General features: G+C 39.4%; 1 protein-coding gene across 1 annotated transcript; it reads left to right on the top strand.

Moving 5' to 3' along the window:
* Positions 1-2259: 2259 nt before the first annotated feature.
* GIPC2 (GIPC PDZ domain containing family member 2) lies at positions 2260-27088 on the top strand. Its single transcript, XM_059822086.1, has 6 exons — positions 2260-2508; positions 10450-10635; positions 14219-14399; positions 17677-17786; positions 18510-18591; positions 26934-27088. The coding sequence occupies exons 1-6, from the start codon at positions 2260-2262 to the stop codon at positions 27086-27088; spliced, it is 963 nt and encodes a 320-aa protein (XP_059678069.1).
* The last annotated feature ends 602 nt before the right edge of the window (positions 27089-27690 follow it).

The raw sequence follows: 27690 nt of genomic DNA, 5'->3' as shown, positions 1-27690 counted from the left end.
TCCAAGCTGTAAATACGATCGGTGTAGTTCTTGTACCACTTCAGCTCTCTTTTTCAGTCCATCTCCGTATGAAGCATGGAAACATTAACACTTCTACTGAAGAAAGTTTTGCAACGGATATCTAAATCAGGGCTATGTCAATGTCCATGAGTTTTTTTTTAAAATAAAACAGCTCTGCACAACCTCTGTATGTCACTATATAGAAACTTGACTGTTTTCATTTACATTAACTAAATTGTTAACATCATTAATGACCATAAACAGTATTTACTGTTTTTTAACACTGATTCAATTATCTTTTCAGAAGATAAGGAATGAGTTGGTAGAGATAAAGATTGGTAAAGGCAAGACATAAATACTTGTCAGTGTCACCAATTCCTTTGTAATACATTTTAGTAAATGGGAAAAGGCATGTTTTAGAAGAAATTGCTCATTTAAAATTGCAGAACAGTAAAAAACCCTAAATATCAGAATGGGCATGGACAGTTTGGTACTGTTATTTAATCTATCTCCTTGAAATCTCATCCAATTTATGCCAACATGCTGTCTGAATTGCATTCCAATAATGGGAAAAAGTACACACAGTTCTCCAAGTTCAGAGAAATCTTCAGTTTGAGTTTTCTCGTTTCAAACTGGACTGGAAAGCTGACTATTAAAGTGTGATGGTAAGTTTTTTCTGTAGTGTTGTTTTTATTGGTTGAAATGACAAGAAAACTAGTAACTATCTTGAATCCAATTGTCTTAGATTAAAATTGGATAAAAGTTAGATGTTTTTGAGTATTCAGTTAAATCTACCACATGCTATCTGGAAAGACTGAAATCCAACTGACTTCAAACCCTTTTTTCCCCCACAATGTAAGCAGTTTACAAGTTGTATGTATTTTCTGAGATGCTCTAGGTACTCTCTGATGAGCTATGCTAAGCATTTTGACTCTGGGTTGCCTCCTTGTAATTCTTTCTCTGTGCCTATGTGGTCTGACACTCTGCCACAATTTTTTTTTTTTCCTCCCCAGTGGCTTGTCTTTATTCTGTGAGTCAGAAGATGCGGTAAGGCAGTGCTGCTTCTCTCTGCAGCTTTATGGCAGATTCCTTTAGAAGTGCTGGATGTTGCCTCATGAAATTTCCACTTTTCGCATCTTGAGTGGATTCAGTGAAAATGGAGCAGTTCCACTGAGGTGAGTGTAGTTATATTGGAGCACAGAAGATGTCTTCCATAGCGCAAACATCTAACAAATTTCTCTATTCGACGGTGGAAAAGGAAACATTTTAAATCTATGAAATATTAGAAAATACACTTCAAATATTTGTATGTTAAATCTCAGTATTTCAATGTTGTCCAGTTCAACAGGAAGCCTCTTAAACTTTGCTTATATGGCTACTGCTTTATTAATCCTTAGAGGCTTGTAGGTACACTGTGTACAATTGTAGTAAATAAGCAAGAGTTGGCCAAAGTCCTTGCATACTTCATGTTTTATATCCTGGATATAGACCTATTCTGGTCGATATTTAGTACTTCATTATTAGTAGAAATTCCTGAACTAGAGAGTGGGAAGATGGTAAACTTTTTGATCTCAGTTTGTTGTACAATGTAGGGAAAGACTTTAAAGGTATATAAATATCCTTTACATTTTATATAATACACAATTAGAAAAAAGTGGAAGAGATGTCTTTGCATTTGCCAGAAAGTGGACCATACCAGTCTTCGGCAGACTCAGCATTCTTCGTGCAGTCTAGTTCAGTGTGCCCTTGGCTTCCGTTTAGGGGAAAAAAAAACGTCCAACACTTCCTAACCAATATCATGGACAGGAAGGTATTATTTATTTATACGACTAGCTTCTGTCCCAAGACCGTGTTCCTCTGCTTTAGTTACGGCTGGTTGTGGCTTCTGTGGTGGGCAGCGGTGGAAGGGCTTTGGCGGTCTTCGGTGCACGACCCCGCAGTGGCCGAGGTTGAAGGGGTGGGGGCACAGGCAGGGCAGAGCCCCGGTACCCTCCCGAACTGCCACGGGAGCGGGAGAAAGAGCGGGGCAGGGGAGGAGGCGCAGCCGGGCAGGTCCCCGCCGAGCACCTTCCGGCGGCTTCCACCGGCTCCGGGAGAGGCAGGCGGGAGCTGGCGGCGGCGAGGCGGGGCGGGGCGGGGCGGCCGCCGGGCCCGGGCCTCACCTGGCGGCGGCATGGCCGCGCGGGGCCGGGGCGGCGCCGGGGGCAGAGTCCAGCGCGGGGATCCGGCGGTGGCAGGAGCCCGTTACAGGCGCGGAAGATGCCGCTGGGGCTGAGGAGCAGGAAGAAGGACAAGTCCAAGGAGACCTTCAAGCTGGTGGAGAGCGAGGCGGCGGCCCCGGCCCCCGCGGCGGCGGCGGCGGCCCCGGCCCCGGCAGCGAGCGCCTCGCGGCTGCAGTTCCACACGCAGCTGGCGCACGGCAGCCCCACGGGCCGCGTGGAGGGCTTCGGCAGCGCCCGCGAGCTCTACGGGAAAATCGCCGAGGCTTTCGGCATCGACCCCGCCGAGGTAGGGCCCGCCGAGCCGGGAGCCGGGCATTGCCCGGGCGCGGCGGTGCAGCGGGGGCTCTGCGGCGGGTGCTGGCGGCCTGCCGCTGCGCTCTGCGCCTCGTGAAGGGGCCTCGAGAGACGCAAAAAGGAGTTGGGGCAGTTCTGCACTGTAACTGCCGGTGGGCATTTTTGTGCAAATTTTTGTAGACGTGGGTATTTTCCATTGGGGGGGGGGATTCTTTTTGCTGTTTCCGAATGAGGAATTTTTCCCTACGGGAAAGGGTATAAGCGTGACTGCATTTAATTTTTACACGGAAAAACAATGATCCTTTTGCACCAAAATATCTCTAGCATCTTAGTTAACCTGTTACTAGCCTGCTGTTTAGCACAATTCTTAAGCACTGGGTCAAACCATTTGTATTACAGTTGAATGGAATAATTATTTCCAGTGCAGGAATTATTGACTGTAGTGATTCATTCCCGTTTCAGAAGAAAGTAATCAATGGACTCATAAATGTAAATACCCAGAATGAAGCAATGGGGGGCATAAATGCTTTAAATCTGTCTACATTTTAAAATTCCAACTGAACGTGATGTTTGGAAAGTTTTTTGCTTTGCCAGGTAATTACTTTTAAAAGGCCCACTGTTTAAGTGAGGCTATTTAAATCTGCAACAGTATTTTTTTTTAACTCTGCTCCCTTTTTGATCTTTTTTTTCTGAGCCAAGTTTTAAACATTTGTTTGGATAATGATTCATTTGTGTTTGTAAATGCATTGTTTTCTCTTAGTTAAAAGGTAGTGGCCGTATCAAGTTCTTCCTACGTGGTTCTATGAACCTTAACCTCTGAGTGGCGAATTGAAACAAAGTGCTAACATTTCATTATGCCTGCATGTGGCTATACAGCTTTATTTGTTTTCTTATTTGTAGCTGGCTCTTTTAAAGTACTAAAGACTACTACTACAGACTTTGTTCTGAGAGTCTGCTGTGGCCTGACCTAGCAGCATTTCAAACAGTAAATTGTAAAAGAAAAGGGGCAGTAGCAGTGAATACAGTTTAACCAGTCACTGTTGCATTAAGTAATTAAGAAGTACCAGTACCGTTGCCAGCCAATGCAGCTACATCCCAGACCTTCCCAGCTGCTTTCTAACCTTCTGCTTCTCTGTTTTCTTTCCATACTGAACTGCTGTTCCCCTTTTGTTCTGTTCCATCTCCAGTTATACCTTTTACTCACAAGTTCTTGTGCTTGCCAGATTGTCTATTTTAGTTTTCTTCCTTTCACTGTTGAACTTCTGTTACTGATCTCTTGGCTCCATTGACTTGAGAAAGAACAGCGTTCACCAGGAAGTTCAATTTTGTATGAATGGTGCACTCCCCTTTCTCCTGCTAAATGGACAATCTGACACCCCCAAAGGTTTTAGAGGAAGCACCACATGTTTCATGGGCATTTATTGCCAGCCTTGTGCTAAGTTTAAGAAGTTTCTTTCTTCTTTTCTCTTTTTCTCTCTGCTGTCCCATTCCTATTTGGTTTGGGTTTTTTTTAAAAAAATGTGATTTATTGGTAAAAATGGATGGAGAATTGTTACTGGAGGCACTGAACTTAAAATCTTTTACTCAAGAAATTCAGTTGGCTTTAAGAAAGTAAGTAGTACAAAATGAAAATAGTGCTCAAAAATATTTCCAAGTGTAAAGGTGGCACAACAGAGTGAAGAACCTGAACCTGAGTGTCTTGCAACAAAATTTTGGACAGTCAAGATAAAATAGGATAGATGAGTGAATAGCAAGGGGTGCCATGAAACGTGGATTTAATTAGCAACTGCTGAGCTTGCTGGAAGTAAGGGAAGACTAGGCATTTTAAATGGTATCATCTATTAATTGAAGGTGCTTTTGGACAGACAGTCTGGTGTAAAGAACAATGCCAGAAGCTACACCTCAGCAAACTGAAAGACACTGAGGTACTCAAATGCCATTTGTAGGTGTTCTTTGTCTAGGAAAGTTTCTGTGACCTAGCTATGCTGAAGCCTGTGGACACTGTGATACCTGAATGCCTTTGGAAACAGGTACTATCACAGACATCTCTGCTCTGTAGTGACTGAGGTGGAAAATAGTGTGGGGGGGGTGAGGAAGAGCTCAGTGTAGAGAACATTTGGCTAACTGTTGCAGAAGTTAATACATTTAATATGTGACTTTACCGCAATGTGGGCAAGGGTATGGATTCATGGATAAGTCCTACTTAAGTGTTTTAGTACAGTTCAGGATGAGCTGTACTTGTAATCTGTCACATCTCCCTTTGATTCCGCATGGTTACAGCACCTCATTTTGTCTTTGAATCACATCTCGCAGAACCAGCTGAATTTAGCTTCTGCTGGAGAATCTTTTTCCAGGACCTGTGATTGACTGCCAACAGTGATAGAGCGAAGCTTGTCTCAAACATAATGTTTGTTGGACAGACACTGACAAAAACTTCTGTGCAGACCTGGATCATGAGTAGGGTAGGATGGGAACAGAACAAGACAGGTGTAACTTCAATGGGGACACTCCTTCACTCCTATGATGTTTGCTAGGCATCTAAGAAGGAGCTGCTTAACAGCAGCTTTCTGAGGCTTTTTCTGTACTCATCTTTTCTTGTCTAGGTATTTTATTCTTCATCCATCTTCCCAGGTGAATATATATCTCAGTTATTCCTTTTGAACCTGACATTCAGCCTGCATTTCTGCCTACTTCTATTTTACCATGACGAGCATTTCTTTTCCTGGTCCAAACTGAATGTTCTTTCCACAGGGAGGAGGAGTGAAGATGGCTTCTAGCTTGTGTCATTAATATAAGTGCTGTGTGAGATAGATTGCATTGTTCTTGACTTCTGACTTGATTTCTTCAACAGGGTTTCAACAAGAAGTACGGAGCTAAAAAAAAAATTAAATAGATGCAATTCTTACACATAACTGCGGATGGGTTGTGTTGTTATGTTTCTACTTGCATAAATAATGCAAATGTCTCACCCGTTTTTTCTATAGAGGATGAAGTAGGAAAAGTAGTTGGAAAAAGTATTTGTGTATGGTCTTGGCCATTTAGGATTACTACTCCACTGTGACTGTCAGGAAATGTAGCAGGGAATGTTATGTAAGGGTGAAAGTGCTAAGTGCAGCCTGTATGATAAATAAATGAGCACTAAGAGAAGGAAGGACAATGTGGGTCTGTTAAAGCATTTGGTGGTGGTGTGCTCCTGTGAGAGCACATGGTAGGGCTTTAAAGTATTCAAAGTAGCTAATCGGGCACTGGGAACGTGGATATTAAAGTCCAGCTGTAGCAGGGTTATTTTTTGATCAGATGAGGAGGGACGCTATATGGACTTTCGGTTTGTGTACTCATGATTTGCAGTTTTGATTGTTTTGTTTGCTTTGGAAGGTTAAGTATGGTGGGGCTGGTGAGGTAAGTTGAATGCTTAGCGGGTGTGTCTGTCAAGAGCCCATGGAGGTTGGGGTTTCTTTCATGGTGGAAGGAATTTTTCTTCATAAGGGGAATACAGGAAAAGGGAGATCTTCCTGGTAGCACCAAGGGCAGAAGTGCAGCTCCCTCTGTCTTTTCCAGTAATAAGAGTTCAGCTGCTGAGCTTGTGTCTGGGCTGCTGTTTGTGGGCCTTGCCTCCTCATGCTAAACAGTTTAAGTATACTGTGAGGCTGTGCCACATTAAACTTTTGTAGAAGTATTTGATTTAAACCTGTTCAATTTAAACTTTTATGAGAATCCTGAGAAATAAGCCACTGCTGAAACTTAGGTTTCTGAATAAAAGTGACCTTACAACAAGAAAAAATCTGAAGTGTATTTTAGGAGGTTAGAGAAAAGGGTCAGCTTGTGAAATCCTCACCACCAAAATGTTCGAAGTTTTAGAGTGTATGCATGCTTATCTGTTGAAACAAATTGTTCACAATCTCGCCTACAGACTGAAGACTTTAAATGAACAAACTTAACACTCCCTACAAACCACCTCCTCCCAACCCTATGGCAACAATTGTTTGCTTGCTGTTCTCCTAAGCAGTGCTTAAATTTCACACCCTTATTACGTGTGATGCTTGCTGTGTTAATGATCTGTTTTTCAAACACTTCTAAGCTCTATGGAAGAACTTACAGTAATTCTTGTGTGCTCTGGGTTTTAAAAAAACACAATAAAACACTGAACGCATATTTTATAGTACTTTGAATGTATTTGAGGAGGCAAAGTTGCATACCTGATAGAGTACCAAAAGCACACTAGAACTTGGAGGACTTGGTTACTCTTCCTGTTGCTGCAGCTAGTCAAGGCTCCCACATTTTCCTCAGGGAGGATAGTGAGTAAGGTTACCTAGAAAATGTGTTGGTGATTTCTTGATGTAATGACGCCTATGTATGTAGGGAAATATGTCAGTGGGTGTTACATATTGCTCAGAAGTAGAATTCTCATTTCCCTACCTTTTAAATAAAGAGATTATGATCTCCTTTGTAAAGTTATCTGAGATCTACTGATTTTAAAAGCACTTTTAATAGCTTCTGAGTATGTCATCTATCAGTCAACTTATTTTTGAGTTCTTCTCAAGGTGTAGGCTGAATATGGAAGATGAGAATGTAATTAATACATAGGATATGCAATATGGTACTGCATGTATACTTTGTATAATACATAGTGTAACCCTCTTTTTTTTAGCTAATACGGTTTTTTTATATAACACACAACATAACTCTGTTTTTATCGGCTAATGTAGTCTCTTCCTATTGAAAATACTGATGCAGGGAATAATCTATTAGTAATCTTATCTGACAAATCTATTTTATAAGGTTGTGCATAAGCCCCCAGTCCCTGCCAGCCAAATGGAATCTCCTTGTTCTGTGTGCTGCACAAGATAACTCTCTCAGTGAAGGAGGTATCCTAGATACTTTGTGACTGATGTAACAGTTATGATTTATAATACCTTGCTAAAGTTGGCATGAAATGTCACAGCACTGGTATGATGAGTTAAAGATCAAATGCATATGAAGGTTGAGGGTAAGAAGAGAGAGAAAAGATTTAACAATGAAAATTGCACATTCAATTTTTTTCTTGCTTCATTCCTGAGTAAGAAAATTACTATCAAAAATATACCAAGCTTTGAGTGAATGGAAGCTGTAATATAGTAGCTGTTTAATTATTTAAGTACATAAGCTGTTATTAGGTACCTATACTAAACGTACGTAAAATCTACAAGGAAATGTAATTTTTGAATTGACAGGTCTCAGTTTTGTACAAGTAAAGCTGTGCTGTAACTGATAGATGGTGTAACTGTATATTATCCTGGGTAGATACATCTTTAGTACATTACTCTTTGCATATATCTGTTCTGAGAAAAAGCAGTTGTTCACTAAAGAGGATAAAGAATGATTGAAGTTTTATTTTTGCCTGGCTGATGCTCTCTCAGCCTTGTGGTTAGTACAGAACTGACTCACAGAAAATTCTGCAGACTTATAGGCTGTAGTAGGAATGCCATCCAGATGAAGGTCTAAAAAGAGAAACTCTGGATCGAGTTTCTAAATATCACATTTCTGCTCTGTTGCCAATTTTATCTATTCAAAGGTGTGACAGTAGTTACTAGATGATTGTCTGTTTGACAAGGTCAGATGAAGGATGCTAATGTCTAAAATGTAACGACATAGGGCTGTTGTTCATTGTAAGAACTAGAACTGAGTTGCAGTTGTAAACTCGCCAAGTTACTATGTAGCTTGAGAGAGAACTGAAAATGTGTATGTGAACTTTATATAGTCTGTTTGAATTGAACCTTCATGGTTAGAAAAATTGCTGATGATTATTATTTATAAAATAAAATTTGATTTTCTACTTAAAACCAGCTGAATTTCTCTAGGTGATGTTACTGCTTGAGTATTGGTTAAATGAAAAACTTTGCATAACCTGGGAAATAAAACTAATGTCTATTAAGGGTGGGCTGTTATGACTCATTGTTAAAGTAAGCCATTAGATTGCAGTGGATGTTTGATGGGTTATATGAGATAAGCAACTAGCCTTTGAAGTAGGGCTGCTTTTGTTTTGTTTTTAAAAAACAACAATGAAACAAGAACCCCCCTCATCAAGAAACACCATTTCACTACTGAACTTTCAGTTTTTAAAACCAAACCCCCCAGAGTTAGAGAATCTAAGTTCTAGAAAGCTTCAGGAATGTAAATGCTCCCTGTGAAATACAGTGGGAAAAGTATCCACCCCTCATTTGACCTGGAATAGATTTGAGTAGGTTGGAGACTTCCCTTTCAATTTTTCTGCTGTCATCCAGTCATGCCAGAAGGAAAGACATTTGAAGTGTTCTGGTGCAGAAAACCCTGTAACTTTTACAAGCGTAGCGAGGGAAGCCGGGAAGGCAGGAGACCCTGCATTTCCAGCGAAGCATCGGGGCGGGGGGGTTCGGCAGGCTGTGGGCACAGGTCTGTGCCTGGGTTTTGGGGCAGCTGGCCCGGCCCACTGCTCCCCAGGGACCGCTGCTAGAGCGGTAGCAAAGGTGAAGGACGCTGAGCAACATCCTGCTGCTGTTTTTCTCAAATGCTAGGCTGGCTTCCCACAGCATACTACTTTTCATGTGTTGGCACTGCTTTTTCCGCTTCCTAATTTGGAGCTGGTGTGGACAGTGGGCTGCAAGGGGGTCCAAGGTGCGCTCTGAAGGAAAATAATGTCCAGCGGATATAGGCAGGGGGTAGAGAAGTATCTACTTTTATCTCTTGTCCTGCCGGAGCCCATGTGTGCCCAGCAGAGCCTTTGTCTGATGGTTTGCCACCTGTGGCTTTGCCACCTGTGCTGGAGGGCCAAATTGGGCAGCAAGTCTCCTCCTCTTCCCCTGCTTCCAGCTGCATGTGAAGGATGGTTTTTAGGGGCTCTCTTTGCCTCAACGCAGTAGATTTTAGGGCTTCTCCAAGTTTCTCTTGGAGCGCAGTTTCTCTATTTTGGCTGCTGCCCTGTGCTCTCCAGTGCTGAACTCTAGCTGGAGGAGGAGGAGCATTGGGTTTGTTTTTTTCATTTTTGGCTAGGCTGTTCAGTGCAGCCAGTACTCAAAAAAGCAGAAAGCCCAAAGCCTGCCTGGGCTGGCCAAATTCCTCCATGCAGCACCATGGTGGGCAAAAGCATCGTCTCTGCCCTGAGCAGCACAGCTGGGTTAGTCTCATCCTGCCTATGCCCAGGACAATAAATCTCCCTGTTAAAGAACCCCTAGTGTAAGTGTAGGGAGAAAAAGGAGGGCCTAACACCCAGTGCTGAAGGGAAATCCCTCAGAAAGGCTGACTCATGAAGAAAAAATGTGCTCTTTTTCTTAAGCCTTGCTTTTAATAAGCTGGAACAGAGATGGGCCCCCCTGTATGCTGAAGGAAGGGTAGGAAACTGAGCAAGCTTGTCAGAGAGAACGTGCTCTGAGCTAATGGTGGAACATGTGGACCAATACAAAACATTTCATGCCCTCTCCTGACATTTTTGTTTTGATGAGCTCCTTTTTATTTTTCTATGAAACTGCTTTCAAGCAGTCACATGTTGAAGCCGTCCCTAGGGATGTTTGAATCCTGCGGAATTTGAGGTGGGTGAACAATGAAGCAAAAGGTGGTGGCGGCTCTCTGGCTTGCTCACCCTAACCTCTGGAACAAGCTGTTCTGCTCTATCTCAAGATGCCTGTGTCAGAGCTGGTGTGCTGGGACAGGCCGTGAGAGGCTGCTCACACAGACACGTCTCTCTCCTTTGCTCCCTGCCAGCTCTTATCTGCAGAGTTTGAGCTATAGCTATTGATGCTTCCTGTCCTGTCCATGGATGGAGACTATCAGGGGCAGCTGGAGAAGGAGAGTAGTCATCATTTCAGCTACGGATCTGTCAGAGAGGCCAGAACTATGATCTTCTTTTATCTTCCTATCAAGCTCACCAAACGTAATATACTGTTAAACTTAAAGATGACGTGTTTGCTTTCCTCCTTCACAGATCATGTTTTGCACTTTGAACACTCATAAAGCTGATATGGACAAGCTCTTAGGTGCACAAATTGGCCTTGAAGATTTCATATTTGCCCACATAAAAGGACAACGAAAAGAAGTGGAAATTCTTAAAACTGATGATGTGCTTGGGCTTACTATTACAGACAATGGAACTGGCTGTGCGTTTATAAAGGTAAATTTAATTACTGGTGAAATACTTTGTTCTATAGAAGTTTCTGTTGCTATAACATTTTAATTATTGTTTTAATGATCTTTTAGAACTAGAAAATCTTTTATTATCATACATATAAGTAAAAAATAAAGTTGCTTTTCTTTAGGTACATCATTCAAAATTAGTTCAGCTGTTTCTGTACTGCATGTCATTCAAAATTAGTTCATTTGCTCATTGCTTCTGTAATGTGTATCAGCTCTACAATGTGACCATTGTATTTTCTGACCTACCCTGAGGTGGTAGGTGTTAGATACTGCTTGCATCTGCCCCCTCTTTTTTTTTTTTAAGTGATTTTCTAATGTCATTGATGAGGTGCTTATAGAACTTCTGTCACTCATGTGATAATGAGATGAAGTTCTTTCACTCTTTATGACTGTTCACAGGGCAGAAGCTTTTGTGCTTATAAGAATAGGTGCTAGTACAGTGCTTTTTCAGCTTTCCCATATTGTGGCCTTAGGTAGGATGAATTAAAAGCTGCTAAGGATATGGATTAACATAATTTACCACAATTAACTTGAGTAGCAACTATGGGCAGTAACATGTACAATATATTAGTCATAATTGCTTTCCTCCTCCTCTTTATATGACCTCCAGATAGCATGTTTTGAGATAAGTAGATGCTACCCTTCTTGCTAGACTAGGTATTAGGAACCTTAATCACATTCTCTGCCTTTTTTAGATGCTTTTCTCTAATCTACTTGAATTATCCATTATTAGTGAGGCATTGGCAATTATCTTCTATTACTGCTGTCGCAATTGCTGTTCTCATTGCTAGTGTAAACAGAGCTTCTTGTATGGAGAGGTTGTATTCTCTATTCATTCCTTAGCTACCATGGTTATAAAACAAGACATGGTTTAGAAATAGGTTTGCTTGTCTTTGTTGTGGAAAAATGTGACTGAGATCGTTCTTGAGAAAGTAGAGATACAGTGGAGGTTTCAATAAGCAGTTTGGCAAAACCATAGCCTCATTTTTATGCTTATAGACGCAGAACTCTGAATTTCTAGTGGTAGCATCCATGCAGCCCATAACATTTAGTCATGCTGCTGCTTACGTGGCATTTTAAAAGAAGGCATTGAAAGCAGTGCTTCAGTGATTAAAGTTCACATGTGCAGCACTGTACAGAGTGTTACTCTCTCTGGTTGGTTGGTAATGTGGAGAGAGAGAAAAACCATCACATAGACTACTGCATAATTGGAGCAGACTGGAAAACCCTTACTACGTTAGCAAGACAAGCTGTAATTTCCAGTAAATTGTATAAAACTTGTCTGAACAAATATATCATTGTCCTTACTGGTATATAGGTATTATGGGTTTATACTGGTATAAGGTATAATGAAAATAATAAGCAGTACCATTAAAATGGTTCAGTCTTCATGGGAATGCATCGGTTTAAAGGCGTTTCTAGGAGCTTACTTTGTTGTTGCATATTTAGCTAATGGATTTTTTAAAACAGCATAGAAAATACATACGCAAAAGTAAAAGCTGCATCTTTTTTATACTTGGTAGTCTAGGTAAATGACTAAGCAGAGACTGTCTCTACTTTAAAGTTTGATAGAATTCTTTTTGTTTATATATTTACTTTCCTTGAAAAATTATTACTATGTTCCATTATTAATTAACAATTAATTTACCTATCTGTGGGTTGTTGAAAGCTGTTATGGGCTGTAGTAATTGTGTTTTGAATAACAGGGCAGTTTTTAGGTTTGATATATAACCCGGCCAGTTTTTAAACCTGACACACTGAACTGCAGGTTCTTTTCATATGAAATCTAACCTTGTTTTGCCTTACTAAGAACAAAACTTGATGTCACAAATTTGTTTTCTGGGTACGTGGCCAGATGGGAAGATGTATTATGTAATCAAGTTAGCCATTCAAAGAATAACAGTAAAACTTGAAGCATGACTGACTGGTGTAGAAGGAGACATTATAAAATGGGGTGGTGCAATTAATGTTAGGCATTGCATAGGAAATATAGATTCTAGCTTCTAAATTAACTGTAGACCACTTGACATACAGGCATATCAATTGCATCTTAATTACTGTGATAATGTAGCTTGACTGTTTCTGGTCAGTGAACTTGGAGTGATGATAAAAACTAAGTAATATTTAAAAAAACCCGTTTGATATGACACAAATAACATAGCCAGTGAATATTACTTAAACAGTTTTGGTATTAGGATCCAAGTGAAGAAGAAAAGCTAAATGAGAATGAATTCAACACGTAGACTAAACATTAATTGAAGTCTGGTGGGCACGCTTTTGAATCCTGGCACCTGGTGACAGAAATGCATTTGGGACGTAGTTTCTGGTGTGTGTACAATAACCCCCTCTTCACCATGAGGCTTCTTTTTGGTTTTAATCTAGGTTAAAGAAAAAAGTGCTAGAAAGAGTTAAACTCAGTCTGAAGCTAAAAATTGTTGCAGTATATTATAGGACACTGAGCACTATCACACTTCCCACTGACTCTCTCAGATGGAGGCATATATGTGGGCTCAGTCGTGCGCACATGAACTAGAAGCATGTTTCTGAGATGGTTATGCAGCTAGGCTAGGTGTTATAGTAGTAGGTGGTAATATGTTTATCTCCCTTGTCTCACTGTTATCTCACTCAAAGTTAGCCTGAACAACATCAGTCTTTATTGAAAAGTACATTATTCAGGAAGATATTAGAATGAAATTCGTACCTCTACAGAATATAAGATAGTCTACTGTCATCGCTTTTCTATTAAATAGCCATAGGATAAGAGCTTACATGACTTAGGCACATGATAAACAAATATGACAGCATATACCAACAATAAACAGGATCACTGAAATTTTAAGTGTCCTTTAATTGATTTTATAAATCACTGAGATCTTTTAAAGATTGTCTTTCTCACTTTTTAAATTCCATTTCACAAAAACTATCAATACTAACTTCTGTTACTTTTTATTATCTTTAGACCATTTGTATTGCGTGACGTGGCATTTAGAAGAATTTATTATTCTTTATGGTTATTTCAGAGGAAATACATTAATATGCATCTGTATAGCTTGATAAGGAGAATGGTAGAAGCTTTGTCACTGTAGATGGGTCTTATTCAGACTAGCCCTTTATAGTAGGTCATTTTTTTAGCGTATCTCACACATTTTTTTGTGTCCCCGAACCACACTTGAAAAAAGAAAAATTCTGTTCCTATGCTTGTCAAGCTATTAAATCAAAATAAAAACCCAAAACTCAATTAAACATTCACATTACTGACATGTTTGGGTTCAGTTTTAAAGCACAAAAATTTAGCTTATTCAGAAGCCTTGATTACTAAAGTATGACTGCATTCTTTTTCTTCCTGTTGATTTTATATTCGATGCTTATTAAAATAGTTTGTTTGAAAAATAACACTTTCCCAAATATGTTTTATGAAAATCTTATAGACAAAGCGCACTGCTGGTATAATAAGCTCAATGCTATTGATGTTAACTGACGTCCTTGAAACTCTGTGGTGTCGCCTCTTTACCTTTTAAATAAATGTTTCTAATTTTTTTTTTTTTTTTTAAAAACAATAGCGGATCAAAGAAGGTAGCCTTATGGACCAAACCAAAATTATCTGCGTGGGTGATCACATAGAGACTATAAATGGAAAAAATGTGTCAGGTTGTCGGCATTATGAAGTTGCCAAAATGCTAAAAGATCTGGAGAAGGGTCAGATGTTTAAGCTGGAGTTGGTAGAGCCTATGAAAGCATTTGGTGAGTGACTTGACTGTCCACCTTGTTCACTGGATATGAAAATCCCAACATTGCATTGCACTGTAAGTTTGTTTTCAGATTGCAGCCAGGTGTCCACCCAAGGTAACATAACTGATACAAAAAAGTGTATCTTTTTGTGTTTTTTTTTTCTTTGAAGTGGGAAATTTATGAATGGATTTTCTTCCATCTTGCTTTCTCCAGCAGTCATCCTGGTGTGGGCTGCCTCAGCCTGAGTCTCAATTGCTCGATTCCTTTGCCACCACATGATGATGCAAAATAACTACAGGAATTGTCTCATAGACACAGTTTTAAAGCACGGATCACTTCCCTAATGTGCTGATCCTCAAACCTCCTCTTCTCTTTTCCTTGATTGATACATAATCCCTATTCATCTGTGTGTCAGATTTTTCTATTTCTGAACCCTTTACTGGAGACTGCAGTCTCTAATGCAGAAGGATGCTGCGGAAAACACTGTCTGGGATTCCCTAGAGCACCTCCTTTGCTGCATGCCTGCCTGCTCTCCCCAACTTTTTTGTGGATCTCTAACCATACAGCAGGTATACTCAGAATTGGAAGAAAGCAGTATGGCAAAGCTCTGTCTCTACCTACCACCTGCACGCTATGAGAAAGTGATAGTTATATAGATGGAATGCATACCTACTGCTAATCCTTATGTATATTAATTTTATCAATGTGGTAAACTAAAATAAAAAAAATAGAGACTGAGTTTTAATTTTTATTCTCTCAAATTTTTTTTATATCCCCTCCCAAACCATGTAGCATTTTCCTGTAATAAAAACTTCAAAATACTGCTAAGTAATAAGTGTGTATGAGTCCTTGTGCATGGTTGCACTAACAGCAAGTTAAAAATCACCATCTTCACCACAGCAGCAAAAGTTTGAAATCTTTATTTTTCAAATCTTTTTTTATCTGTTAGTAGTTTAGAACTGCTGTCATACACCAGTCTTGACACTTGGTGTCAGAATAGCAGCAGAAATTGAAAATGAGAGAAATGTGAAGGTTTCTTTTTGCTTTTGGTGTTTCTGTGAAGAATGAGGGTTATGAGCTAATCACTAATGTATTTGGATATAAGTTGGTACTCCTGTTAAGTAAATGTGTATGTTACACATTACGCTAAAGTAGTATTACATACGTACAGTATCGCAATTAGTAATATAGGAATACCTTTTTAATATGGGTCTATAACTCGTATTCAATGCTAAATGTGTTACATAGTCTATTGGTAAAGACCAGGGTAAATCAGCATTTGATTGATGACTTCAGCCGTTATTTAATAGTAATTACTTTAGTCAGGTGATTAAGATACCTTTTAGTCTGCCTGTGATGGAGAGAAGGAAACCTGCTAATTCCAGGGCAATACCTTTTATCTGACATTGAATTAAGAGGCAACTAGAGTTTTTTAGACAGATCTTTGGAAGATGCATGTTATTAATTTCTGTAAGGTTAAAAAAATTTACAAGTTAGAGTGCCCGATAGGTTAGAGTATCCCACCTCTAGCCTTAGCTGCAGTTAGGTTTTAGGCACAAATTTATTTGAGATAGTGTTTAAGCTGCAGCATCCTGAGAATAGCCCCAGAGGACATGACAAACAAGATCCAGATCCTGCTGGACACGTAGATGCTGAATTCCTGTTAGTTTCAACACAAGTTTGTGAGGGTATAGAAATAAGAGACAAGTCTCTGCGTGAAATAACTTTTATTTTTCCTCCTCAGCAGAATGTGAGAGAAACATAATTTACTGGTTGGATATCTTTCTACCATGTGCACACAGGCTGCCTCAGCTACTCTAGGCAAGACTTGCAGCACAGAATTAAAGACTTGGCTGAGTAGGATTGGTCCTTACCAGTCACAAGCTAGCCCTCTTCAAATTGATGAAAAATTAATAGAAACAAAATAAAGGCAGCATAATGCAAACTCTAAATTATGTGAATATGAAAAATAGTTTCTGTGATGGCCAGAGAGCTTTGGTCTGAAGTATTGCAAATAAAGATTCTGTCAAATCATGAGTTTTAATGTGCTAACGGTGACAGAACTAGAAAAAGATGTATGTTGTAACAGGAATGACTTTTTGAAACAAGTCTAGCAGAAATGGTGACAATCTTAAGGATGTTTTAAACTGTCCTTCAAGCAATAAAAAGAATAAGGATAAGTGTTGATCCTAAGTGTATATGTAGTATACTGTGCCATATACATTTGTTAAAATAAAACCAATTAAAATTTACTTTTCAAGACTTGTTCAGCAAAATAATCTGGATTTTTGAACTACTTATGCAAGAATGATGAGTTGGAATCTACCTGGTCAAAATGAATATAGCATGTTAAAGCCTTGCCTTCAAGGAGAGCTTATTAGAAAGGCCTGCTGTTAAGAGGAGGAATAATCTGGTAGAGAAAACAGCACAGTTAAAAACAGTTCTGCAAAATTGCTTCCTCTCTTCTGGCACTTTCCAGATTAACTATGTAACTCCCATGTCAGTAAGTAAATTAAAACCTTGCCACTCTTGAATGTAAAATTATGTCCTAGAACAAGAAAGCCAAATCTTAAATGATTCCATACTCCATTTACTAACTGGAGTGCCCTTACCCAAGATTAAAGAAGGAAAGCTGAATTCCAGTAAAGAAAACTTTGGCTAAACTCAGATATTCTTGGTAGAGAATTACCTCGTGTGAAATCACGCCCTTGGTGAAACCAGTGGAAAAACTCCTGTAGATCTACTTACGGACATTTCACCTATGCGTCTGCTCGTAATCAGATTGTTAGCTCAGCAAAATGCCGCTCGTCATGACCTGTTTAGGAGTGGTGTTTGCACAATTGCATCACTGAAAGATGGAAAAGTTGCAATACTAAACCTGCTACATAGTCTGCCTGTAAATACCAGCATGAATCAGCATTTGGCTGATGACTTCAGCTATTTTCTAATATTAAGTAATAAATACTTCTACTTTTCTGTCAATAGGGAAATAAAATTATACAAAGTGTATATATGAAGTTGCGTGCAATAGGCCTGCATAGATATATTGGTTAATGGAAGTCCTAGCTTCAGCACAGTCAAGTGGATATCAAAGTTTGAAGACAAGAAATTGTCAGCAAAGCTATACTTAGAATACAGCTAATTTATAATTAAATTTTTACATATATCTAGATCTTGATTAGAATAAAAAGTGAAGGTAATGTAATAGCCAAGGCAGATACATCATATTCTGACATACCATATACTTAGTTTTGTTTGGTATTCTTTTTGTTGTTTGTTTTGTCTTTAGAAAAGCTGGAACCAAGGTCCAAAGGTGGAACTCTGCCAGAGGCTAAAATCTGCAGAGGGAGAGAAACACTTCGGCTGAGAACCAAAGGCCCTGCTACTGTGGAGGAAATGGTATGGTTATCTTGGGGCCCTTCAGTAGTTTAATCATCTAGCACCTGATTTATTCTTCCCCAAGGTTGATAAGGTGAAGTTGCAAGGAAAAATCTGGATGTTACAAAGCTTGCCGGACTTAGGAAGACGACTGCCTTCTGCAGGGAGAAATGCTTATATAAAATTGAAGACTAGCAAGGATAGGATGGGGCTGAGGAATCTGGAAACAGCCTATATTTAGATGTCATGGATTACATGGATGAATTTAAAGTAGACTAAGGAGTATTGAAAAGAGGGAAGGGGGGAAAAAAGGGGTTTTGGTTGAAGAGTTGGTTCTGTTTCTGACACTGCAAAGTGTACTGGGCTGGTGTAAGGTTTGTTGTTAGGAGAGGCTAGTAACATACATTGACATGAATATGGTTAAAACCAGGATTAGGGTTTGGAAAAAGAAATGTTACTTATTCTGGATTCCTGTAAAGCTGATGAAGATTTGATGAAGATCTGTATTGTTGGGAGATGTGAGGCCCCTGTTTAGTTTGAATGTGAGAGCTCTGTGGCTTGAGGAAGGGTCAGGTTTGTGAGAAGAGGGCAAGAGAGTGAAATAATGTGTTTTACTTGTAGGTTTTGTAAGTGTAGGTGGCTAGGATGGGAGTAAGGATAATCAGTGGCAAATTGCTGATTATTTTGAAATCTCTGTGGATATAATAATACTTTTGCTCTTTTTGTCCCTTTATTTCAACAAAGCCAACTGAAGTTGAAGAAAAAGCAATTAAAAAAGTGGATGAGCTTCTTGAAACGTACATGGGGATAAGAGATATTGAATTAGGTGAGTTTTAACAGGTGCATTACTACAAGATTAAATAATTTCTCATTTTCTGTAGTCTAAAATTTATTGACTACTTTAGTCTCTGGATGTAAGCGAAGCAAAACTTGTCCAGCATGCTGTCTCAAAAACTTGATTGTATTTCTGCAAATATGTGTGTCTGATAAAAGAAAGAATCTCTCACTACAAGCCTTATGATGTAATTAATTAATCCTCTATTCTTCCTGCACATTATCTATACACTATTGCATGAATTATTCAGTTGTTTGCCATTAACTGTCATCACTGTATTCTTTCTGGCATATATTTTCTAGTGGAGCTTGTGTCTATCACATTTAAGGATTGTTAAGGATAAGCATGTCTATTTGCTTTTTTGCTCTTTTGCCCCTTGGCTTAGACACATGAAAGTTGATTACTGAAGTTTGAGGTCTTCATCAGTGAAAAGGCAAATATTTAGCAAGGGAACTGACAGAGTAATTGCACAAATTTATCAAATTCTCTAAATCCTGTGTTCTGAAGAACATGGGAAATTTTCCAGAATATTTACTAGCTATCACAATCATCAATTTATAATGAAAGAAACTATTCAACTGCTGTGGCATAAGTTCCTTAAAACTGCACCAAACTTGTCCTTGCAGCTGTTGCTTCTCTCTGCTAATCTGACAACAACTAAATAGGAACTTCTGTTTGTATGGGAAGAAGCTGCAGTCTAGCTGAGTAAGAAGTGCTGCTGTAGCCAGCTGTGGCTGGGTGTAGTCCTCACGTGATCTTGTGGAACTGCTAATACTGAGACAAAGAAGGTATTTATTGTTATGGTAATATCTAAAAAAAAATCAGCCAAGAATTAGGAAAGCCTAAGCTAAATGGAAAGCAGTCATGAAAAGAAAGCTTTTATGAGAGACAAGTGGAGGAGGCAAAGCAGAGAAGATAGGTCTGGCATGAAGGTAAGGGCAAAGCAGGAGGGTTGGACAGGCAGCAGTTAGCACAGAGGAATGAGAACAATAGGAGGTTATCTCAATAGCCAAAAGTCCTTTGTTGGCTGCTCCTACCAGCAAGCCTCTGATTGGCAGCTTCTACTAGTTTTCTCACAGGAAAAATTGTGGGTTAAGTATTATTTGTCCCCCAGCCTAAGATAGAGGTGGTCTTCCTGGTATAGAAGAGAGAGCGGAGCTGCCCAAAACTTGTGAATTCTGTTTTGTAGGTAATATCTAAACTTTCCAATTCCCAGAAAATCAAAAATTCTCCAAAATTCTGTTCCCAGCAACTCTAATATGTGATGCCCCTGACATGTAATATGCTGCTGGGAGCCCTGTTTAAGTTAGGGAGGATCCCATGTATTGTCGCTCTCCTGCAGCCTCTGCTGCTCAGTTGTCTCTGGCTTAGGCTTCAAAGCTCCTGAGTCTCATGCCAGCCATCCTTCTGGGAGCTGTTCTTGTACTGCAGCTATTGCAGTCCTGGCTCAAGCCAGGCTTCTGGAGGCTCCTGTCCTTGCAGGTTACCTCCAGGGTCCCCAGGCTCCTGGCCCTACAGGAATAACTGGCTATAGGTGTTCTGGCCCAGAATGCTGAGATCTTAGGCTAGAGCATGGTTTCTTGGGATGTTAAGGTGTGCTATGCTCTGCTCTGGGACAGGGAAGCAAGTTCCCGTGGGAACTGGTGTTCCCTGTGTTTTTGACTGTCAGTACTGTAATGGAATGGCTCTTGTACAATAGACGGAGGAGTTCAGCTTTCAGCCCATATGGCTGAGCTGATTGCCAAGAACCTGGTAGAGTTTTCCCATGAATTTCTTGATATTCCGCACACCCCACACACCCCCCCCGCCCCCCAAGATCTAATGTCCTTCGTCTTTCAGTATGTAGTTCGGGAAGTTTCAAAGAATGCCTTAAAAGAACAATCAAAGAAGGAAGAGGTCTTTGTCCGCAGAGATACTCTCTTCTTCCCAACTGATTTGTTGTTTTGCCCTTCACCTCTTCCTTCTCATCCTCCTAAAAAGGCAGTGAAATAAAGAGAAACTATCAGGAATCAAAGACTACAGGGTTCATGTAGCTTTAGTTTTCACCTTTGAAGCTGTTTCCTAAAGTTCAGATCTTAGAGTTGAGGGCCAACGGTGATGACAAAAAGTTTTATCATTTTTAAACAATTAAACAGCTCTAGGACTCTTTAGGAAAGGAGAGCTAATCACTTGTTACAAATCTGTTCAATTAACATATGTCACTTTTTCATATACTGGATGTGATCAGTCACCCGTGAAAATGAAATATGAGGAAAGGATTCATTCAGAGAATGCCAATCACCACTTACCTAGAAATTTCACTCATTACTCAAGCCAGATTAGTTGAAAATGCAAGTCATCACAATGCGACAGCCGACAAGTGATTAAGATCTCAATCATTGCTCACTCCCATGCAGTTCTGTTTGTCAGAAGCTTTGGATGTCAGTTAATATTGCTCTTTCATCTCCGTTAAAATGACACTTTCATGGTGTGATTGAATTCTAAAACAGTGCCCCAGTTTTAAGCCAGAAGTTAAAAAGAAAGGAAAGAAAAAATAATGTAAAATTACAGACAGAATTAAAGATGAGATAAAGCCCTTAATTTTTGCATAGTTAAGTATCTTGACAGTTTGAAGAATGGCTGACTAAATCTACACACAAATCCCTACATTGGAGCAAAATGCTTGGAAATCATTTAATGGAAATCTAAATGCTGTTGAGATTTACATACCTGCCTTTTGAATGCACTTTTACTTTTTTATCTCTTTGTTTTACTGAAGACTGGACTTAATTTGCAGAAGGGACACTTGGCTCTGGAAATGTATTCCTCAGCCTTTTTATGGGCACATTAGAAATTGGGCTAAGGCTTGACTTCAGTTTTCTTTAAAAGATAAACGCACCATTGGGAGATAATTCAGGTTATTTTAAATCCTGTCAGTGCTTTTTGGTAAAGGAACGTGAACAGTTGATTAATAGGAGGAACTCAGGGAGCAGTGTTAGTGAAAAGTACCGGTGTCATTTATTTTTTAAGTCACGGAGGCTTGAATTGTTATTTGATTCCAAAGATTCTAGGTGGGGGGAAGCCTGGATCTATGGGATCCAACCCCAGAATGCTACCATTGAAAAAATGATGGCAAAAAGGGCTTTCTTTCCAACTTTTTTCCTTCAGCATCTTTTGGCTAGCTCTTCATCCACTGATACTGTGTTCTATTTTTATGCTTTTGGATGATTATTTCCTTTTTGTCGTTCCCTATAACATTGTCCGACTTTACATATCTTTACATATTCTCCATCTCTGTTTAGAAGAATTTCAAATCTTCTTCTCCACTCTTGACTTTATTTTTCAAACTTACTGTCTAGTCAAAATGTCCTAATAGGTTTAAACTTTTTGTCACCCAAGCTTCTTCTCTTGGCTCGCTAACCCATCCCAGCAATATTGGATAGATTTTTTTTTTTTTTTTTTAATCTTGAAATCCTTTAACTAACATGATATTCTCCCTGAATCTGTTGTTTTCTGCTCCTCCTGTCACCAGACTTCCTTTCCCAAAGGATTTTATTGTATACACTCTGGGGTATATTGTTTATGACTGTTCATTTACTCTAAGAGAATAATGGGAGTTCCATGAAAAAGGGAAAGGTAGCAAGTCTAGTTAAACAAGAAAACTTCTCCACTTCAGTAAGAATTAGTACTTAATCAAAAGAAACAAGAAGAAAGGATATTTCTAATGGTTCCTTGAGTGCCAGAACTGACAATGTTCAACATGAAAGTGAAACCAAATAATGTTAAACACTGGAAACTGCAGTGACACAATTTTCTGTCATGTCGTAAGGAAGCTGAATGTGAATTTTAGCTCTTTTAAAGTGTCAGGCCAGAATAATAATATTTGTTACCTTTTGGTGAAGGCAAAGCTTCTGATAGCATTACAGCTAAATAAATATTGAAGTTTCTGTTAAGGCTTCTGAAAAAGTTTTTTAGAAGTTACAGGGTAGGATATAGGTAGCAAAACCACTATGCAAGGTGGATAATAACAATGGCAGGCAGATCATAGCTTTCGTGGCTTGTGCCGCCTGTGTCTATCAAAAGTGAAAATAAGAATTTTGTGAAAGATGTTTGAAGTTATTTTAGATGGACTAGGTTTAAAAAGCCAACATCATACTTTGTTCATATTCTAGGAAGCCTGATACTGAGCTTCTCAGTTAAAGTTGAAAAGACTTCGAATTCCTTTCATCACTTTTAAGTTTGCTGAACTTTTCACATTTTATGTAAAAATTTCTCAGGTATGAGCACTGCCTGAAGTGATATTTAAAAAAATAATCTGAAAACAATTGGGGCTATCTGGAGTGGGGAAAAATGTTCTACTGGAATAAAATTCCTGTAATCACTTATTGTGCAGCTGTTAGAAGAAGCAGTGGGGGGAAAGGGAGGGGAGTGGAGGCAATTTGGCACGGAGCTGTCACTCTCTGAGAACCAGTAAAGTTTTCTTCAAGTTGGCAAGTATCTGCTAAATGCCTTGGCAATCAGTTGTTTTTAATTTGCCTTGGGAGTTACGCATTGCAAATGTCATTGTGTAAACATGCATGTTCTGCACAGCTGTGCCGCTGCAGGGATGCCACCCCATGGCTGTGTTAACTGCCTGGGGAAATAAGAATATGGACACTAGGTGACAGAGAAGACTGGTCAGCTGTAGTGTTCCTGTATGTATGAAACTAGTGAAGCAGGGTTCAGCTTTGCACATTCGTATACATCAGTGGTACAACTTGTGTGTGACAATCGGGAAGGATGGCTTGCATCTTGCATTAGCATTTGCTGCGCTGTAATACAGCTCTGCTGACGCTGGAGGTCAGCACCAAGCTGTCGAAAACGTACAGTCTAGCAGTGACGCTCCTGCAATCTCTCCACAGAGGCGTATTTCATTATATCAGGTGAATCTGGAAAGGGGAATGTGCTTTAATAAATATAGTACATGAAATATACCCTAGGAGTGCTGATTACAGTTGCTCAATACAGTTGAAAACACTTTTATTTGAGGCTGCTGCTTTCGCACAGCGGTCCCATTCTGACTCCTGCTTGACTGGGTTGAAAGTTGTCTGGATTATCTAAATTTAGTGGATTTTGTTTTCAAGTTTGGTAAATCTACAACAAACTATTTTTAAATTCTATTTCATAATTTGGGAAGCTCAATCTTTAAGGAAAATTGTTTGAAGTAACATTTTCTGTTAATGACAGTTTATTACTGTTTAATTCTGAGGTTTCAACTAGGGCAGTTGGACTGTAATATAATGCTGTGTTGTCTTGTTTTATCGCTGCTGTCTGTGTCATATGGCTCTTTCATATGTCTTGAGGAATTTATTTTAACTGTCTAAATTCCTTGCTCCCGCTCTTTCTGCTGGAACACATGTCTAGATCCTTACTCTGTTGATGGCAAGTTTTTTTAAATATCTTGAGTAACTATATCTAGACACATTTGTTCTTGTGTCACCTTGCACAGCTCTTCTCCCTCCAACCCTCTCCCATTGTCTATATAGAGTAACTTCATATCCTGGTTCATATCCAGAAATCTGTGAAGTTTAAACTAAACCCTTCACTTCATTACTTCCAGGGTTGCTCCTCTGTAAGTACCTTCTTATGCCACGGTGTCAGGGGATATAGGGTGGTATTGATAGGACAAACATTTGTCTTCTGCTTGTCAGCAACAAGAGTTCCCTGTTTAATGCCTGTTTCCCATCCAGACTCCTCTGAGTCAGTGTCTCAGGAACTTTACAGGGGACACAGAAAGAATCAACACAAGAGGGATGGAGTTTTTTCTGGCAGGGAAACAGGTCTTGAGAGTCCTTGAGAATCCCTAGCGGTGCCCGGGAGCTGGGTTACACTTCAACTGTCTCGATCACAGCATTTTGTTTGTCAAGATTTATGTAAATTTTCCTTGGACTGCTTTGTGTAGTTTGGCACACTGTGATTCAGTTTGAAGCCTCACTTCTGAACGTAGTTAAAACCAAAACGTCAAATTTCTTCAGAATTACTGTTGCTGACGTCCACAATGTGGAATATGGCTCAAGTTTGCTCACAGCTTGTTACAAGTTTGCATAACAGCAAACACTGTTTGCCAGAAGTTCATAACTGTCAATAAACTTGAGCTGAGTTTCAGGTCAACAAAATAGTATTAAATAAATTTATTAAAACTTCAGAGCACGGAAGTTTCTTCTGCTTTTTATCAGAGAGATTTTGCCATGTTGATACAACACAGTACATGCAGTAGACGGCAGACTGTCCTAGTGAAGATGGTCATCTCTGGCTTCAGAACTTCCTTCCCTTTCTCAGGTGCTGTAATAGAAGTTTTCCACTCAGATATCCCTCTGAGAAAAGGCTAGAAGCTATCAAGTCCTTCAGTGTGACACTTGAATTTGATATGCTCGTGAAGGAAGTGGTGGTTACTTGATGTGTAACAAAAGATGGAGGACATCGTGCAGTTTAAGGCAGGTGTGTAAGGTAATCACGAAATGATTACGAAAGACTTTGAGGGTTTCATCTATTGTACAATACAGTAATTTCTTGTGAATATGAATGGAGGCTGTGGAGCAGAGATACAGCTCAGAAAATAAACTGCATTCAGCAGTGCTGTTTGTGCTGAGTCTGTTTTAGAGAATCTTCTGCATCCCTCAAACCATGATAGCCTGCTGTCAGTAGTTCTCCTGGCCTAGCTTAACCAGGAGAAACTCCTGTGCTGACACTTCTCATCCTTCAGGGAGGTGCAGGTGCCATGACCAAGAGAGATTTGAGTCCTCACAGTTTTCATTTGCTCTGATATCCCTGGGTGGCCAGCATCCAGTGTTGTTTGGGACTGACTTGTAATTTGTTCTAGAATCTGAGAAACTGCGCAGTGGCTAAAGGTGAGGGATGAGCACAGCAGCTAAGGACTGAGTCCAAAGCAATGACCCCAGTGTAGCCACTTCCAAACTGAAGTCTAAAACTTGATAAATTCTGATACTTGGGTGTTAAATAAGAGAAAATTATGTACAGCGTGGGTATACAAGATATCACAGTCTACCTCTGTTGTATCAGACCTCTCTGCTTTAACTTTCCTGGGTACCGAGATGTTCCTAGTCTTTGGTGGCTCCAGTTTATTGTGCACAGCAGCAAAGCCTTTCCCATGCTTTTGCACAATTTGAACCACCTGGCTGAGACTTCCAGAAAGAGCTTTGATCTGTTCCACTTCGTAGTGACATAAGCACAAACATTCCCAGCCTTGAGGGTGCTATAAATTAAAGATTTGCTTTTCAGAGCTGGAGGTAATAATAACTGAAGCAAACTCATGCACTGAAATTTGTTCCTCTTTAGTTTGGATGGCATTGAAAAAAATGTAGAACCAAGCAGAAGAATAATGTGGCTCAGTCTCTTTACTACCTGGAGGTGTTTTTTGTGTTAAAAAATTAAGCTAATTAAAATTAAATAAAATTAAGCTGAAAAATTAAAAAAATCTGTTTGAAGTCATATGGTAGTTTCTTGAGAGCACAACTTCTTTCAGGCAGTTGCAAACATACTGTGTCCGATACCTAACAAACCAGATTTTAATTTTCTCTGTATTTTAAACAACACATTAACTGAGCCTAGTATTTGAATTCTTGTTTCCTAAAGTTAGGGTATTCAAGTGTTTTCTCTAGGCGCATTTATCATTACTCCTTTCTGAATGCAGGTCATGCTCAACATTTAAACTTGTAAAACATGGGTTGCTGCTAGCAACCCCATACTAGCTTGGTTGCATGTATCTGTTATGCAGGCTGTATGTTGTTTTCCGTGTTCAAACCCTATGCCTTTTGGCTTTTTGTGAAAAACTTGGCCACTTTAAACTCTGACTTGCTGAGATCTTTTCTTCGTTGTTTAGAGGAGAAAAATGTTCAGGTTTGCCTTTTGGTCTTCTGGTTTAGATCAGCAAGCTGGTATCAAACTCACTGAAGTTGGTGATGAACTGGCATGGGTCTTGTTATTGCAGAAGAGTTGTGCTTAACCTTGTTTTTAGACCCATGCTTCATGTGCCTTCAGTAATGAATACAGAATGTAATCTAATAAGATTAAAATGAAGGTTTGTTGAATTAAAAATTAAACCTCTGCCAAACAAACAGAATATATAATGAGCACTCCAAGGAAGCTCTCCTGTTTCTCAGAGCAGAATGTAGCTAGAGTGGGGGGGGATTTAAGTACATAATTCCTATTGAATCCTAAATTCAGTAGGTAAGCTTTACATCTCCCTAAGCTGACCTTACCTTGTTTTGAAAATAGACCTTAAAAAACTATCTTGGCCATATATGTTAGCTGTCACTTTCATGATAATTACATTATTTTGTTTTGTTGCTTTTTAGCTGCAACAATGGTGGAAGCTGGAAAAGACAAGAAAAACCCAGATGAATTTGCAGTGGCATTGGATGAAACTCTTGGAGACTTTGCATTTCCAGATGAGTTTGTCTTTGATGTATGGGGAGCAATAGGTGATGCTAAGCAAGGACGACTGGAATGAGAACTGTGCAGTTTATCAATTCCTATTTGAAAATACAAAATGATTTTCAAATATGTACATCAGAATTTTTTAATACCTTTATTGATATGAATCCAGGGTGCTTTGTATAAGTATTCTTATCTGAAGCTTTCTTTTGCAAAGAAAGGTTTCTAATGGAAAGATGAACATAAACCCAAAGTTCTGACAACTGCACATTTAAACCAAACATTTAATTTACATATAGAAATCACTGTCAGGAGTATCTCAGGGAGATACATTTATACAGACATTTTATGAAAATTAGGTGTTTTTTATTGTACATACACTTTGATATCAATATTCTGAAGAGTGTTAGACATATGCAACAAAGAGTTTGGATTATTTTATAAACCTTTCTAAAGAAGAGGTAAACTTGTTGAAAAACTACCTAGCTACATGCTGCAGTTCCTGGTCTTCCGTTGTCCTTATGTATTCATGTACACAAAGAGCTGTGGAAAACCTAAAGCCTTAGGTTTTCTAACAGTTTGGCCTGGATGTAGTTTTTTCTGTAGACAGAGCTGGGAAGAAGCTGCCCTGTTTCTGAAGAACCTCAGTTCAGGGAAAAAAATATTCCTCTGAAATGT

The sequence above is a fragment of the Gavia stellata genome, chromosome 10 (genome assembly GCF_030936135.1).
Source record: "Gavia stellata isolate bGavSte3 chromosome 10, bGavSte3.hap2, whole genome shotgun sequence".
Lineage (NCBI taxonomy): Eukaryota > Metazoa > Chordata > Aves > Gaviiformes > Gaviidae > Gavia > Gavia stellata.
The sequence above is the reverse complement of the archived record's forward strand: the minus strand, read 5'-3'. Positions and strand labels throughout refer to the sequence as shown.